General features: G+C 50.1%; 1 protein-coding gene across 7 annotated transcripts in view; it reads left to right on the top strand.

Annotated features, from left to right (window-relative positions):
* ACACB (acetyl-CoA carboxylase beta) overlaps positions 1 to 13,781 on the top strand; it is a 122,056-nt gene that overhangs the window by 101,880 nt on the left and 6,395 nt on the right. For 6 of the 7 annotated variants that reach the window (XM_019801818.2, XM_019801819.2, XM_034638139.1 and 3 more), the window contains 9 exons: positions 450 to 547; positions 1,824 to 1,944; positions 6,042 to 6,152; positions 7,188 to 7,331; positions 7,934 to 8,054; positions 9,577 to 9,673; positions 11,470 to 11,566; positions 12,099 to 12,234; positions 13,079 to 13,256. In XM_019801818.2, coding sequence (XP_019657377.1) covers positions 450 to 547; positions 1,824 to 1,944; positions 6,042 to 6,152; positions 7,188 to 7,331; positions 7,934 to 8,054; positions 9,577 to 9,673; positions 11,470 to 11,566; positions 12,099 to 12,234; positions 13,079 to 13,256 — 1,103 coding nt within the window. Of the gene's footprint in view, positions 1 to 449; positions 548 to 1,823; positions 1,945 to 6,041; positions 6,153 to 7,187; positions 7,332 to 7,933; positions 8,055 to 9,576; positions 9,674 to 9,887; positions 10,430 to 11,469; positions 11,567 to 12,098; positions 12,235 to 13,078; positions 13,257 to 13,781 lie in introns of those variants that run through there. The other variant, XM_034638141.1, reaches the window with a different exon arrangement.

The raw sequence follows: 13,781 nt of genomic DNA on the forward strand, positions 1-13,781 counted from the left end.
CAAGGTGGCGTTGCCCCTGACAAAGGGGACAAAAATGGTTCTTTTCGTGTAAAAAGCAGGCATACGTGCACGTATATACAGAATGCATACATACACGTGGCACAGAAACTAATAAAATTTTGTGGAGGGAGCTGGCAATAAGGGGAAAAAGTCAGAACAGACCCCTTGGGGAGCAGGGATGAAAAGATGATGGAGGAACTGATTCGGAGCAGGAAACACGGGACGTCGTGTGTAAGGGTGAGTGGAAGGCGCTTGGCACTGATCAGACCTTCAGTCTATAGCTGTTATTGATACGGAGTTAGCATCAAACTTGTTAACTGTGCTGTTAACACATTGGTAACTCGTTATTAACATCCACCCCTACAGTGGTAACTTAAAAAAAAAAAACAGCAGCTGTCTAGTGCAGGGAACTGGATTCATAGCCTCACTGGTGTGTATTTTTTTTTAAGGGACTTAAGTACTTGTACCTGACGCCCCAAGACTACACCACAATCAGCTCCCTGAACTCTGTCCATTGTAGACACATCGAGGAAGACGGGGAATCCAGGTGAGCAGTTTACCAGGTAGCTCCTTCATTTGGCTTGTGGCCGATTTCAGCGACTAATGGGCAGTCCTTCTCTTGGCCTCTGTGCTGGTGGGTGATGTTTTCAAATGGGGTGGTGATTGGTGTTTGTACCATGGGACGCCCGCACCTTCCGGACATTGATGACTGAGACACCTGGGGCTGTCTTCAGGGTGAGCCCATCCTTGGCGTCCCAAAGTGAGTTGTGGCTTTCACAAAAATAGTACCTCACACCGGAAGGATTAGATTGGATTCCCATGACGCCCCTGGAGCTGTAAGCTCACATTTATGGCCAGATTAGCCAAGCTGACACAGCAGTGATTTGGCAAGCCGGGAAGGTGTAGGCAGGGCAGGGGTCTGCTCTGTGAGGAGGTCCAAGGCTGCCAGTTCTCTTTCCTAGGGAATGTTGTGAGTTGTGGTGGTGGTTGTTTTTATGAAGTTGCCAAAATCAGATTTTCCCAGGCTAGGTTTTCTGGAACGTTAGTTGGTGATACATTGTGGGGGATGGTGAAGAACCATTTCCATAGTCAAGTAAGTTGAGAAACCCTGGGTTTAAATGGGATCTAACAAGCATCTTTACTGCAGACCTTGTCAGAACCTTTAACTGCTCCAGTGTCTTGTGAATCTTTTTTTTTTTTTTTTAAGATTTTTTTGTTTATTTATTTGACAGAGAGAGAGACAGCCAGCGAGAGAGGGAACACAAGCATGGGGAGTGGGAGAGGAAGAAGCAGGCTCCCAGTGGAGCAGGGAGCCCGATGCAGGGCTCGATCCCAGGACCCTGGGATCACGCCCTGGGCCGAAGGCAGATGCTTAACGACTGAGCCACCGAGGCACCCCGTGTCTTGTGACTCTCTAACAGGGGTTAGGCTGTACAGTGTCTCACACTTCTATGGCCGTAGAATATTGACTGAGTGATTGTGAACTAAGCGCCTTTCCCCATCTCTCTGTAGACTGAACTTGATTCTAGATTGTTTATGGAGGCATGTAGGGTAGGGGTGACATTTCAGTAGGACAGCCTCCAAATAGGCAGACATCTTTGGTGGGAAGGGTGATAATTATGGATGCTGCGCTTGCCCTTCTAGAAACATCAGGGCCAGTTGTAAGAGTCTTAGACCCCTGCTTTCATTTCACCTCTGACTGCTTTACCACCTTCTATCCCTCACCTTGCTCCTCCATCCTGCCCTGGGTCCTGGGGAAATGCGTCAGCCTTGAATTTTTCTGGGCTAAAGCTCGGTCCTGAATTCGTGTTTGGTTCCTGAAGGTATGTCATCACGGATATCATCGGGAAGGACAGTGGTGTGGGCATAGAGAATCTCAGGGGCTCCGGCATGATCGCAGGGGAGTCCTCCCTGGCTTACGACGAGATTGTCACCATCAGCTTGGTGAGTCTCCTATTTTATTTCCTTTTCCTTTTTGAGTTTCATGGAATCTTTAAGGTGGGCACAGAAGTAAAGTGTTCCGTGTGCTCATCACAGCAAGTGATTATCAACACGTAGCCATTCCTGTCCTTGGTCTCTCGGCTCTCCTGTTTGGGGATATTAAAGATTTTATTTATTTTTTTGGCAGAGAAAGAGTGCAAAAGAGTGCAAACAGGGAGAGAGGCAGAGGGAGAGGGAGAAGCAGGCTCCCTGCCGAGCAGGAAGCCTGACATCGGTCTCCATCCCGAGATCATGACCTGACCCGACATGACCTGGCAGACACTTTTTTTTTTTTTTAAAGATTTTATTTATTTATTTGACAGAGAGAGAGACAGCCAGCAAGAGAGGGGAACACAAGCAGGGGGAGTGGGAGAGGAAGAAGCAGGCTCATAGCAGAGGAGCCTGATGTGGGGCGATCCCATAACGCCGGGATCACGCCCTGAGCCGAAGGCAGACGCTTAACCGCTGTGCCACCCAGGCGCCCCGACCTGGCAGACACTTAACTGACTGAGCCACCCAGGTGTCCCTGGGATTTTATTTTAAAGATTTATTTATTTATTTTACAGAATGAGAGAGAGAGAGCGAGAGCAGGAGGGTAGGGGTGAAGGGAGGAGGAGAGAGAACCTCAAGCAGACTCTGTGCAGAGCACCAAGCCTGACATGGGGCTCGACTGCACAACTGTGAGATCACGACCTGAGCCAAAACCAAGAGCTGGATGCCACCCAGGCACCCTGTTTGTGGATATTTTAAAGCAAGCCCCCTGTCCTGTCTTACCATCTGTGGATGCCCCAGTGTGGATCTTTACCAGATAAAGACCCACACGCACACTGCTTTTTTACAGAATCACAATATGATTATGACACCCATCAGCATCGATGGCAATTCTTTAATATCCTTGAAGCCTGGTTCACAGTCAGTTTTGACAATTACCTGAAAACGTATCATTGTATAGTTGATGTGTTTGAATCATGGTCCAATCTCCTCTTATTTAAAAGGAACTGAATATTTACACTAAGTATCAAAGCAGCAGGACAAGAAATCAAGGAATGGATCCCATTTGCAATTGCACCAAAAACAGTGAGATACCTAGGAATAAAGCTAACTAAAGAGGTTAAAGGTCTGTACTCTGAAAACTGTACAACACTTATGAAAGTAATTGAGGAAGACAGAAATGGAAAAGCATTCCGTGCTCATGGATTGGAACAACAAACATTGTTAAAATGTCTATGCTACTCAAAGCAATCTACACATTTAATGCAATCCCTATCAAAATACTGCCAGCACTTTTCACAGAACTAGAAAAAAACAGTCCTAAAATATGTATGGAACCACGAAAGACTTTGAATAGCCAAAGCAATCCTGGAAAAGAAAAACAAAACTAGAGACATCATGTTTCCACATTTCAAGCTCTATCACAAAGCTGTAGTCATAAAGACAGTGTGGTCCTGGCACAAAAACAGACACACAGATCAACAGAACAGAATAAAGAACCCAGAAATTGACCCGCAACTCTATGGTCAACTAATCTTTGACAAAGCAGGAAAGAATGTCCGATGGAAAAAAGATAGTCCCTTGAACAAATGGTGTTGGGAAAATTGGACAGCCACATGCAACAGAATGAAACTGGACCACTTTCTTACACCGGCACAAAAATAAATTCAAAATGATTGAAAGACCTACATGTGAGACAGGAAACCATCACAATCCTAGAGGAGAACACAGGCAGCAACCTCTTTGTCTTAGGCCACAGCAACTTCTTGCAAGACACGTCTCTAAAGGCAAGGGAAACAAAAGCAAAAATGAACTTTTGGGACCTCATCAAGATAAAAAGCTTCTGCACAGCAAAGGAAACAATCAACAAAACTAAAAAGCAGCCTACAGAATGGGAGAAGATATTTGCAAATGACATATTTGGTAAAGGGTATTCAAAATCTATAAAGAATTTAATCAAATTCAACACCCAAAAAACAAATAATCCAGTTAAAAAATGGGCAGAAGACATGAATAGATACTTTTCCAAAGAAGGCATCCAGATGGCCAACAGACACATGAAAAAACCACTCAGCATCGGGGAAATGCAAATCAAAACTGTGACGAGATACCACCTCACACCTGTCAGAAGGGCTAAAATTAACACAAGAAACAACAGGTGTTGGCAAGGATGTGGAGAAAGGGGAGCCCTCTTGCACTGTTGGTGGGAATGCAAGCTGGTGCAGTCACTGTGGGAAACAGTATGGAGGTTCCTCAACAAGTTAAAAATAGAGCCACCCTATGACTCAGCAATCACACTACTGGGTATTTACCCAAAGGAGACAAAAATACAGATCTGAAGGGGCACATGCACCCCATTGTTTAGAGCAGCATTATCAATAACATTCAAACAATAGAAAGAGCCTAAATGTCCATTGACTGATGACTAGATAAAGATGTGGTGTATTTATGGAATGGAATATTATTCAGCCATCAAAAATGAGATCTTGCCATTTGCAAATTCGTGGCTGGAGCTAGAGTGTATTATGCTAAGTGAAATAAGTCAGAGAAAGACAAATACCATATGCTGTCACTCATATGTGGAATTTAAGAAAGAAAACAGATGAGCATATGGGAAGGGGGAATGAAAAAAAAGAGAGAGGGAAACAAACCATGAGAGACTCTTAATGATAAGAGAACAAACTGAGTGTTGATGGAGGGAGGTGGGTGCAGGATGGGCTCGCTGGGGCATGGGGATTAAAGAGGGCACGTGTTATGATGAGCCCTGGGGGTTGTGTGTGAGTGATGAATCACTGAATTCTGCTGAAACCAGTATTGCACTGTGTTAACTACCTAGAATGTATTTGTTTTAAAAACTGTACTAAGTATTTAGGAAATTTTAATCTGATTTTAATTGGTACAAAATTACTATCTCCCTCTCCCTCCCTTGGCCTTTTCAGAAATATTCGCTGTTTCTAGTAGTGCTGCTACCCTTTCGTGGCAGACTGTCATTCGAGACCTTATCTTTACATTCAGTGTTAGCTCTTCAGTTTCCGAGGTGGAAAATGCTGGCCATGGGTGTCTTCCTTAGGCCTGTTTTCTAGATTTCATTTATGTGTATTTCAAAATAAAAAATGTGTACCTTTAGATATATATATATATATAAAATTTATATATATCTTTTTATATATTCCAAAAATCATATTTTTATTTTAGTATCTATAAAGATATGTATATTTCCATATATTCCAAAATAGATGTTTTATCTGTATTATATGTAATTCTATATATGATATGTATACATAATATTGAAATAGTTTATGATGATTATGACTTATATATGTTATAATTATATGTATCATAATATATATTATGTGTATCCTATATAATATGTATAATATACAATTATGTTATATAATAATATATAATATAATTATATGTATACAATATAATTATATGTAGCATGCATAATACATAATATATTATATAATTATATAACATATTGTATACACATGTATATATCATACATATATAATTACATGTGATATGTAATGATACATATATATGTATAATTTTGAAATGGTTTACAACCCACCAGAAGTTACAAGACAGTATAGAGAGGTCCCCTACCCCCTCACTCAGCTTCCACAATGACAGCATCCTACGTAACCACAGGACATCATCAACACCAAGGCATTGACATTGGAACAGTGCCCTTACCTTGGTACAGACTTTACTCCGACTTCACCAGTTCTGCCCCGGCGCCTAGACGTCCTTTGGCTGTGAGAGGCTACCGTGGCTCCAAGGAGCTACACAGAAGAGCTGGGCCTTGGGCGGAGCAAGAACCAGCACATTCCGTGTCTGCTGTCTGTCCTCACCACATTCCTTTGTTAACCACATTCTTTCTGGAAGCCAGGGTCAGGTGAGCCTGAAGACCTGGCTTGTGCCCGTGCTGATTGGTTACCAGTCAGGTCGCCACTGGCCAGGCCGTAGCTTCCACGTGTGCCCCGGTGGGTTCCTGGCCTGTCCCCCTGCTGTGGGGAGCGGGGCACCCCTGCCTCAGGAATTCAGAGGGGCCCCTGTCTCCACAGGTGACTTGCCGAGCCGTGGGGATCGGGGCCTACTTGGTGAGGCTGGGTCAGCGAGTGATCCAGGTGGAGAACTCTCACATCATCCTGACGGGAGTCAGCGCTCTCAACAAGGTGACCCATCGAGAAGGAGCTTGGGGGGGGGGACTCACTTTAACGTTCCCACTGTCCCCTGATGGCAGAGTTTTCTTGGTATGAAACTAGTGTCCTTCCTACTGATGTATGGCTCCTTTTCCAATTTGCACTTACCTGGGTCTCTTAGCCAAAAAATTTATTTTTTTAAAGATTTTATTTATTTGAGAGAGGGCAAGCAAGCACTAGCAGGGGGAGGGGCAGAGGGAGAGAGAAGCAGACTTCCCGCTGAGCAGGGAGCCCGAGGCAGGGCTCAATCCCAGGACCCTGGGATCGTGACCTGAGCCGAAGGCAGACATTTAACCAAGTGAGCCACCCAGGTGCCCTGAGCCAAAAAAAAAAAAAAAAAAAGGCCCTTGTGGTAGAACTCTCTTGTGTACTGACATTTAAATGTTTAAAAATTATTAACGTGGCATTACATATTGCAGAAAATTGGAAAGAGACACGCCCCCCCCCCGCAAAAGTAATTTTGCTCCTACTGAAATTTTGGTGTATTTCCTTCTTGTCCTCTTTTTGCCTGACTCCTGGTGAATGTGGAGTTTGGTATTCGACTGTTTTCACTGTATTAAAACATACCCCACGTGGCTACAAGGCCTACGTAACACAGGGTCTGATGGAATCCCACTGAAGTTCTCCAAGTCCGGTCCCCAGCAGCAGCAGCACCCGGGAGCTTGTTAGGAATGCCGATTCTCAGGCCTCGGTGCCAACCTGCCGAATCAGAAACACGGGGTAGGGTTTCGCTTTTGGAGAAGACCAGAGTCATCGGCGCAATCGCTGGTTCTCAAATTGGGCTGCACGTTGGAATTACCTAGAAGTTGAAGGGGAAAATACTGCCGCTGCATCCGAGCCCCAGGGATCCAGCCCTAATAGATAGGGGTGCAGCCTGGGCAGCAGGGTTTTTGAGAGCCCCCAGGTCATGGGCAGGTTGAGGAGCACGGAGGGAGATGATTTCCAAACGGATGGAGAGAAGGAGCCCGAGCCGGGCGGGCCCTTGCTAAGCGCGCTGTGTCAAAGCAGGTGCTGGGCAGAGAGGTCTACACGTCCAACAACCAGCTGGGCGGCGTGCAGATCATGCATTACAATGGCATCTCCCACATCACTGTGCCAGATGACTTCGAGGGCGTTTGTACCATCCTGGAGTGGCTGTCCTATATGCCAAAGGTGCAGTACCCCCTCTGCAGCTTCGAGTCGGGAAGACGTTGTGATCAGGTTCATTTGCTGGGTAACCCGGGAGTCTGGGGAGCAGAGAGCTCTGCCGCTATGGCTGAGGGTAATTTTTCTTTACTCCTCCCTCCTTCCCTCTCTGACGCCCAGCCCCGTACTAGCTGTTCTTTGCTTTGTTTTTACATTGTAAGGGTGCTATCTACTGGTCCTTTGGGAAGGGGTGATCGCCTCTCCTCAGAGGTAACACTGAACGGTAGAGAATCCTGGAGCTTTGCAGCCAGGCTGGATTTGATTCCTGGCTTCCTCCTCCCTGGCAGCGAGACCTTGGGCCAGTCTCTTAATCTTTCTGAGCCTGTTTCCTCATCTGTGAAATGGGGATCACAAGAGCACCTACCCCAGGGTGTTACCATGCTGAGTCAGTGCCACGATGTTGAGAGCCCCGCGCCTCGGTAGGTCCTCACCAAATGCTACTTGTGCTGGTGATGACAGGCCGGTTCGGGCTGGGCTCTGCTGCGGAACCATAATCGTGGTCGCAGGGGAGAAGCAGATTGCAGGCATCACTGACAAGCACGGGAGACTGAGCTGGTTTCTTTTTCTAGGATAATCACAGCCCAGTCCCCATCATCACACCCACGGACCCCATTGACAGAGAAATTGGATTCTTCCCGACCCGGGTTCCCTATGACCCCCGGTGGCTGCTGGCAGGAAGGCCTCACCCGAGTAAGTTCTAAAGTGCTTTGCCTGAGATCTGGCTCTTAGGTTTCCTTCCTGCACCTGGGACAAAGGAACACTCAGATTGAAGCACGGATCCTTGGCCACGTATCCCAGAGGGGTACGCCGGAGATCACATATGGACGGAGCGGACGGATTGGGGTTTTTTCCTCTATGCTTCTCCTGAGCTGTTAACCAAGAAGGGGTGGAAACAGCCTCTGGTTTCTGGGGCTGGTAGATGGAGGGGAAGTGCGACACAGGGCATGGCCTCGCCTCCCTCCCCAAACTGCCCCATGGTTACAGAGGTGGAAAATGCAGACACCAGAGTCTCCAAGAAAAGACTGCTCCCCTCTCTCCCTTTTTGTCTCTGTCTCACTATTTGGCTCCACTTACTAAGCTCGCCCTCCAGGGCTCCCCCCAGGACAGATGACCCAGCCTCTTCTATGCACTCGTGCACGTAGAGATGTGCACACACACGTTCTGTCTGTCTGTCCCTTTCTCTGAAAGGGGCCGGTTTGTCTCCGGGAGGTGTATGGTTACATTCTGAGTGGCCAGAGCAGAACAGGAAAGCTGAGCTACCCCCATTCCCATGATCCCCGTTCTAGAATTTCAGATGCTGCCACCTTGAGAGATCGGCCTGGCCGTCCAGCTGCATGGCGCAGGAGGCCCCCCTCCCGCCCCCCACTCCGAGAGGAGCGCACAGGAGGCCCCTCAGCTTGCTTGCCCCTCTTGTGTGTCTCTTGGGCTTTCTGGCCTGTGAGCACTGAACGGGGGTGGCTTAACCTGATTATAAAATACCCAACTTGTGTCTGACCATTTTCTCCACCTAGTCAGGCCAGCCCCCAGGCAGACGCTGGAGTGGGGCTGCTTGCGGTTCGGGCACCCCAGCTTCCCTCCCCAGCAGCTTGTGAGCTGCCTGTCCCTTGGCTCCTTTCTCCTTGTCCCACCCCCGTGATGGACACGTCACTGCTTCCTCTGTGGGAGTGGCTGCCGCTGACATCCTCACATCCCCCTCCTTCTCTTCTGTCTTTCTCCATCTCTCTCTGTCCCTGTCTCTTCTCTGTCTCTCTTGTGTCTCCGTCTCTCTTTTTCCTCTCTCTTTTGGAAGTTGACTATGCCACCCCAGTTAAGTGTTGTGAGGCTGCAGCCAGCACATTGAGGGTGACGTTTTCGGGGCAGGTGGTCCCCTCCCCACAGCCCATCTTTTGAAGATGTCCCGTCAGCTCCCTTTGCTTCTTGGGCTGACCCTTGGGATTAGGATCTCCGTGTGTTTGGCGTCGACAGGAGCAGATGTACTTAGATGTTCCAAGTGGACTGAACTCCTGACTTAGCCTATTTTCTGCAGCCCTGTTTTTTTTTTGGGGGGGGGGTTGTTGTTGTTTTGTGTTTCAATGGGGTTGGGATCTGTATGGTTTTCTGGAGAAACAGGTGTTTGGGCTGTCGAGGCCAGGTTATCTGTCCCACCAGACAGACCCTGGGGACCGTCATCAACCCAACCCCTTGGCCTGGGCTTCTGTCCCCCTGTCCACAGCTCTGAAGGGATCCTGGCAGAGTGGATTCTTTGACCATGGCAGTTTCAAGGAAATCATGGCGCCCTGGGCCCAGACCGTGGTGACAGGACGAGCAAGGTAACCTTGAGGACGGGGCAGGCTGCCCTCACCTGGCCTCCCCAGGCATCAGGATTCCCAGGCACTAGGCCAGGGGTCCTTTCCTCTCAGGTGACCCCCCAAGAGCACTTTCCTTTTGGCCTCGGGATTTTCTGAAAGAAAAACCAGTCTGGGGGATCGTGTTCTGGATGATGAACTTCTTCATAAAGTCTGGATTTTTCTGTGGCCTTCGTAGGCATCTCAGCCAACTTGTTGCTGGAAGCCAGCACCCTGGCCCCTAGTGTCTGCCCCTGGGGCAGGGCTCCCTAGCCACGGGGGCCATAGGCCCCTTCGGGAATCACAGAAGACAGCTCCGGGTGCTCCCACCACAAAGCTGCATAGACGTTCCAAACGTCAGGAGTGCCACGGTCAGAAACCCCCTTGTCTACACAACTGGTGGATGGCTTAAATGCTTGAATGCTCCCAGAGCTGAGCTGCTCACTCCTCAGCAATGTGGTCCTCATGTTTTCAGACACGCCCCGCTCCCTGCAAGGTCCTTCCTACGTGGATCCCAAAGCAGTGTCCTTGGAATTTACCGTTCAGATTCCTGGCACCATGTCACTGCTGCAGGAGTCGGCTCTGGAGTCGGGTCTGAGGTCCAGCCCGGCACTGTCACTCACCCTCCTGGGCCTTCATGTCCTCATCTGCAAGATGGGTTTGACAGTCCTACCCCCAGAGGCCTGTTGTGATGACGTATGTTAAACACTTACAATATCATAAATACAGCGGCCTGGGTGACTCAGTCAGTGAAGCCTCCAGCTTTTGATCTCAGCTCAGGTCTTGATCTCAGGGTCACCAGTTCAAGCCCCGTGTTGGGCTCCACACTGGGCGTGCAGACTACTTAAAAAAAATTCATAAATGCTCCGTAAGTGGGAGCAGCTGCTAGTAGTCTCTTCGTTGGTGCTATTATTTCTCTCCTGGGCCATAAATAAGTATTAAAATACTAAATATTAAGCCTAGTATTAACAGCTGGTCACTTTTCCGTAAGTGTTTTGTTTTTAAAATTATTTCTTTTTAAACCTGAAATGAGATCGGCTCCCCCTTCCACATGGAAGTCCTGCCTTTATTTAAAGGCTTTCCCTTCAGCTGCCTTGTAGGGTCCATGAGAGCAAGAATAAGAGTAGCGCAGGGACACACCCAGCACAGGGCGGCCCGTAGCAAGGTAGCAAGCGGTGACAGTTACTGAGGTCATAGGATCCCCCTGAGCAGAAGCTCCTTCGGCCTCAACATCCCTCAACCCTTCCCAAACCTGCCTCGGTGCCTTGACCCGCCCCACCCCCTGTGGTAGCTGCTGGCTCTGTGGGACCATTCAGACCTAAATGAGCTGGAAGAGATCCCGTTCCTCTGTTGCACTTGCCACGTTTCAAGTGCTCAGAATCCACAGGAAGTAGCTCATCTCAGCTGCTGTTCTGAGTGGCGCGAGACAGAGAACGTGCCAGCATCACAGAAAGTTCTAGTGGACAGCGCTGCTCCCGTCCCTGCACTGGCTTGACCGTCCCCGTCACCACCCAAGAGGGGCACCCGTGGCACCTTTCCAGCCCACCAGCTTGTGAGGAGGCTTAATGCTTGGAGCGATTCCTTTGCCTTCCAAGAAAATGACCCACCAGAGTAAAAACCGTGCTGTCTTCTGCATGCCCCCCTCCCCACCATGAGTGCCCATGTACCCAGCATGCCTGCAGAATGTCAGCCGGGGCCGGGTGGACCCATCTAACCCCTGAATCCACAGGGGGGTGGTGCCTGGCTGACCCAGCCTGGCTTACCTGTGCCCGGCCTCGCAGGCTAGGGGGGATCCCTGTTGGCGTGATTGCCGTGGAGACGCGGACCGTGGAGGTGGTGGTGCCTGCGGACCCTGCCAACCTGGACTCAGAGGCCAAGGTGAGGGGGCTGGGAATTTGGGACTGCTGTTTCAGCTGGCTTAGCCAACAAGAGTGGGTCCTGGGTGGTCGCACGCCAGAGCCTGGGGCGAGTCCTTGGACCTGGGGGTGCATTTCTCCAGCACGGTTTCTGTGGGATGTATAAATGTCCCCCACGGTTTTTTCTTCTTCTTCAGAGGTTGACAAGTCCCTGGGAATCCTTCCTGCTTTCCGTCTCCGTCCCTGTCACTGTGTCAGTGTGGGCTGTGGCACATACGGGGAGGAGCTCAGAAGGCAGGGGGCGGGTCCTAGGACTCTGTGTGGCCGGGACTAGCTTGGCACCCCTTCGAGCCTGAAAATGGGCAGAAGGAACCTGTAGCCCACGGAGGCAGGCAGGGCCCCTGGCAGACGAGCTTCGGGCCCTCCCTCTGAGCCCTGGCTCTGGGGTGGAGGCCAACACAGATCAGATCACCTGCCCTCAAGGGTGTGGCTTGGGTGGCTGTCCCCATGTCCCCTTGCCAGAGCAGTCTGATCCGGGCCACTCTGTGTCTCAGATAATCCAGCAGGCCGGCCAGGTGTGGCTCCCAGACTCCGCCTACAAGACGGCCCAGGCCATCAAGGATTTCAACCGAGAGAGGTTGCCCCTGATGATCTTTGCCAACTGGAGGGGGTTCTCCGGTGGCATGAAAGGTAAGCCTGCAGGCTGCCTCTCCTCTGGGTGTCCTGAATCTGTGGGGTCAGCACCCAGGTCAGGGAAGCCCCCTCAGGTGGGGCTAACTTTCTACTCTCTATGGCTCCATCGTTCTCTTAGCTGAGACTCCCCACGGCCCTGAGGACGGGAGCAGTTCAGGTCAAATCGTCCCATTTTAGAGAGGAGGAACTGAGGGTTCTCGGTGTGACTTGCCAGAGGTCACACTGTGAGGGGCAGGGCCGGGAGGGCAGTCCTGGGAACTTCCCCTCCTGTGAAGGGGCTGAGAGTAAGACCAACCCGAGAGGTTCGAGGTGAGGGTTTGATGAGCTGATCACTGGTACATGGTGTTAGCTCTCGGTGTGATGATGGCTGATTTTATTGTTCCATTGTAACCATGTATGGTGCCTGGTCCTTGGAGGGCCCCGTCTTGGCGGAAAATAAGAGCCAGACTGTGTGTGGGCAGGAGGCAAGGACCTGTGTTATTGCTGGCTAGGGCATCTGTGTGCTAGAAATGGCAGGACAGGCTGGGGGGTCATCCGCCGGCGAGGGCATCCCAGAGTCAAAGCTGGAAGGAATCCTTGGGATGGCCCTACACCTCCTTTTACAGATGGGGACAGTGAGGCCCAGGCAGGGAGAGTGACACATCCGAGGTCACATGGCCAGTCGGGGTGCCTTCTGTACCTGGGCCCACTCCTGACTCCCAGCCTGAAACTCTCTCCATGGTGCCGCCAAGCATCCCGGCTGAACACACTTTCTTAGCATCCCCAGGACGATGAGGGCTTGGTGTGTGGTCAGGTGCTGGGGTCTGAGGCCTCTTCACCAGGTGACTGCTTTGCTCTGCAGACATGTACGACCAGATGCTGAAGTTCGGAGCCTACATCGTGGACAGTCTCAGGCAGTACAAACAGCCTGTCCTCATCTACATCCCACCCTCCGCGGAGCTCCGGGGGGGCTCCTGGGTGGTCGTGGACTCCTCCATCAACCCCCTGTGCATAGAAATGTACGCGGACAAGGAGAGCAGGTGGGTGTGTCCCCCTCAACCTGGCTGATCGTTCGCTTGTTCTCACCCCCAGTGAGACCCAGGGACCTGGCATTCTGAGTTTCTGAAGGATGGGGAGCCTCCAGTTTTACCAAGTGCACAAGCAGATTTTCTCAGTAGAGGGGCGCCTGGGTGGCTCAGTCAGTTAAACATCTGCCTTCAGCTCAGGTCGTGATTCGGGGTCCTGGGATTGAGTCCCACGTCGGGCTCCCTGCTCAGTGGGGAGTCTGTTTCTCCCTCTGCCCCTTTGTCCACTTATGCTGTCTCTTTCAAATAAATAAATAAAATCTTAAAAAAAAAAAAGATTTTCTCGGGGCGCCTGGGTGGCACAGCGGTTAAGCGTCTGCCTTTGGCTCAGGGCGTGATCCCGGCGTTATGGGATCGAGCCCCCACGTCAGGCTCCTCCTCTATGAGCCGGCTTCTCCCTCTCCCACTCCCCCTGCTTGTGTTCCCTCTCTCGCTGGCTGTCTCTATCTCTGTCAAATAAATAAATAAAAAATCTTTAAA

The sequence above is a fragment of the Ailuropoda melanoleuca genome, chromosome 12, assembly GCF_002007445.2.
Source record: "Ailuropoda melanoleuca isolate Jingjing chromosome 12, ASM200744v2, whole genome shotgun sequence".
In the NCBI taxonomy this organism is placed as follows: Eukaryota; Metazoa; Chordata; class Mammalia; order Carnivora; family Ursidae; genus Ailuropoda; species Ailuropoda melanoleuca.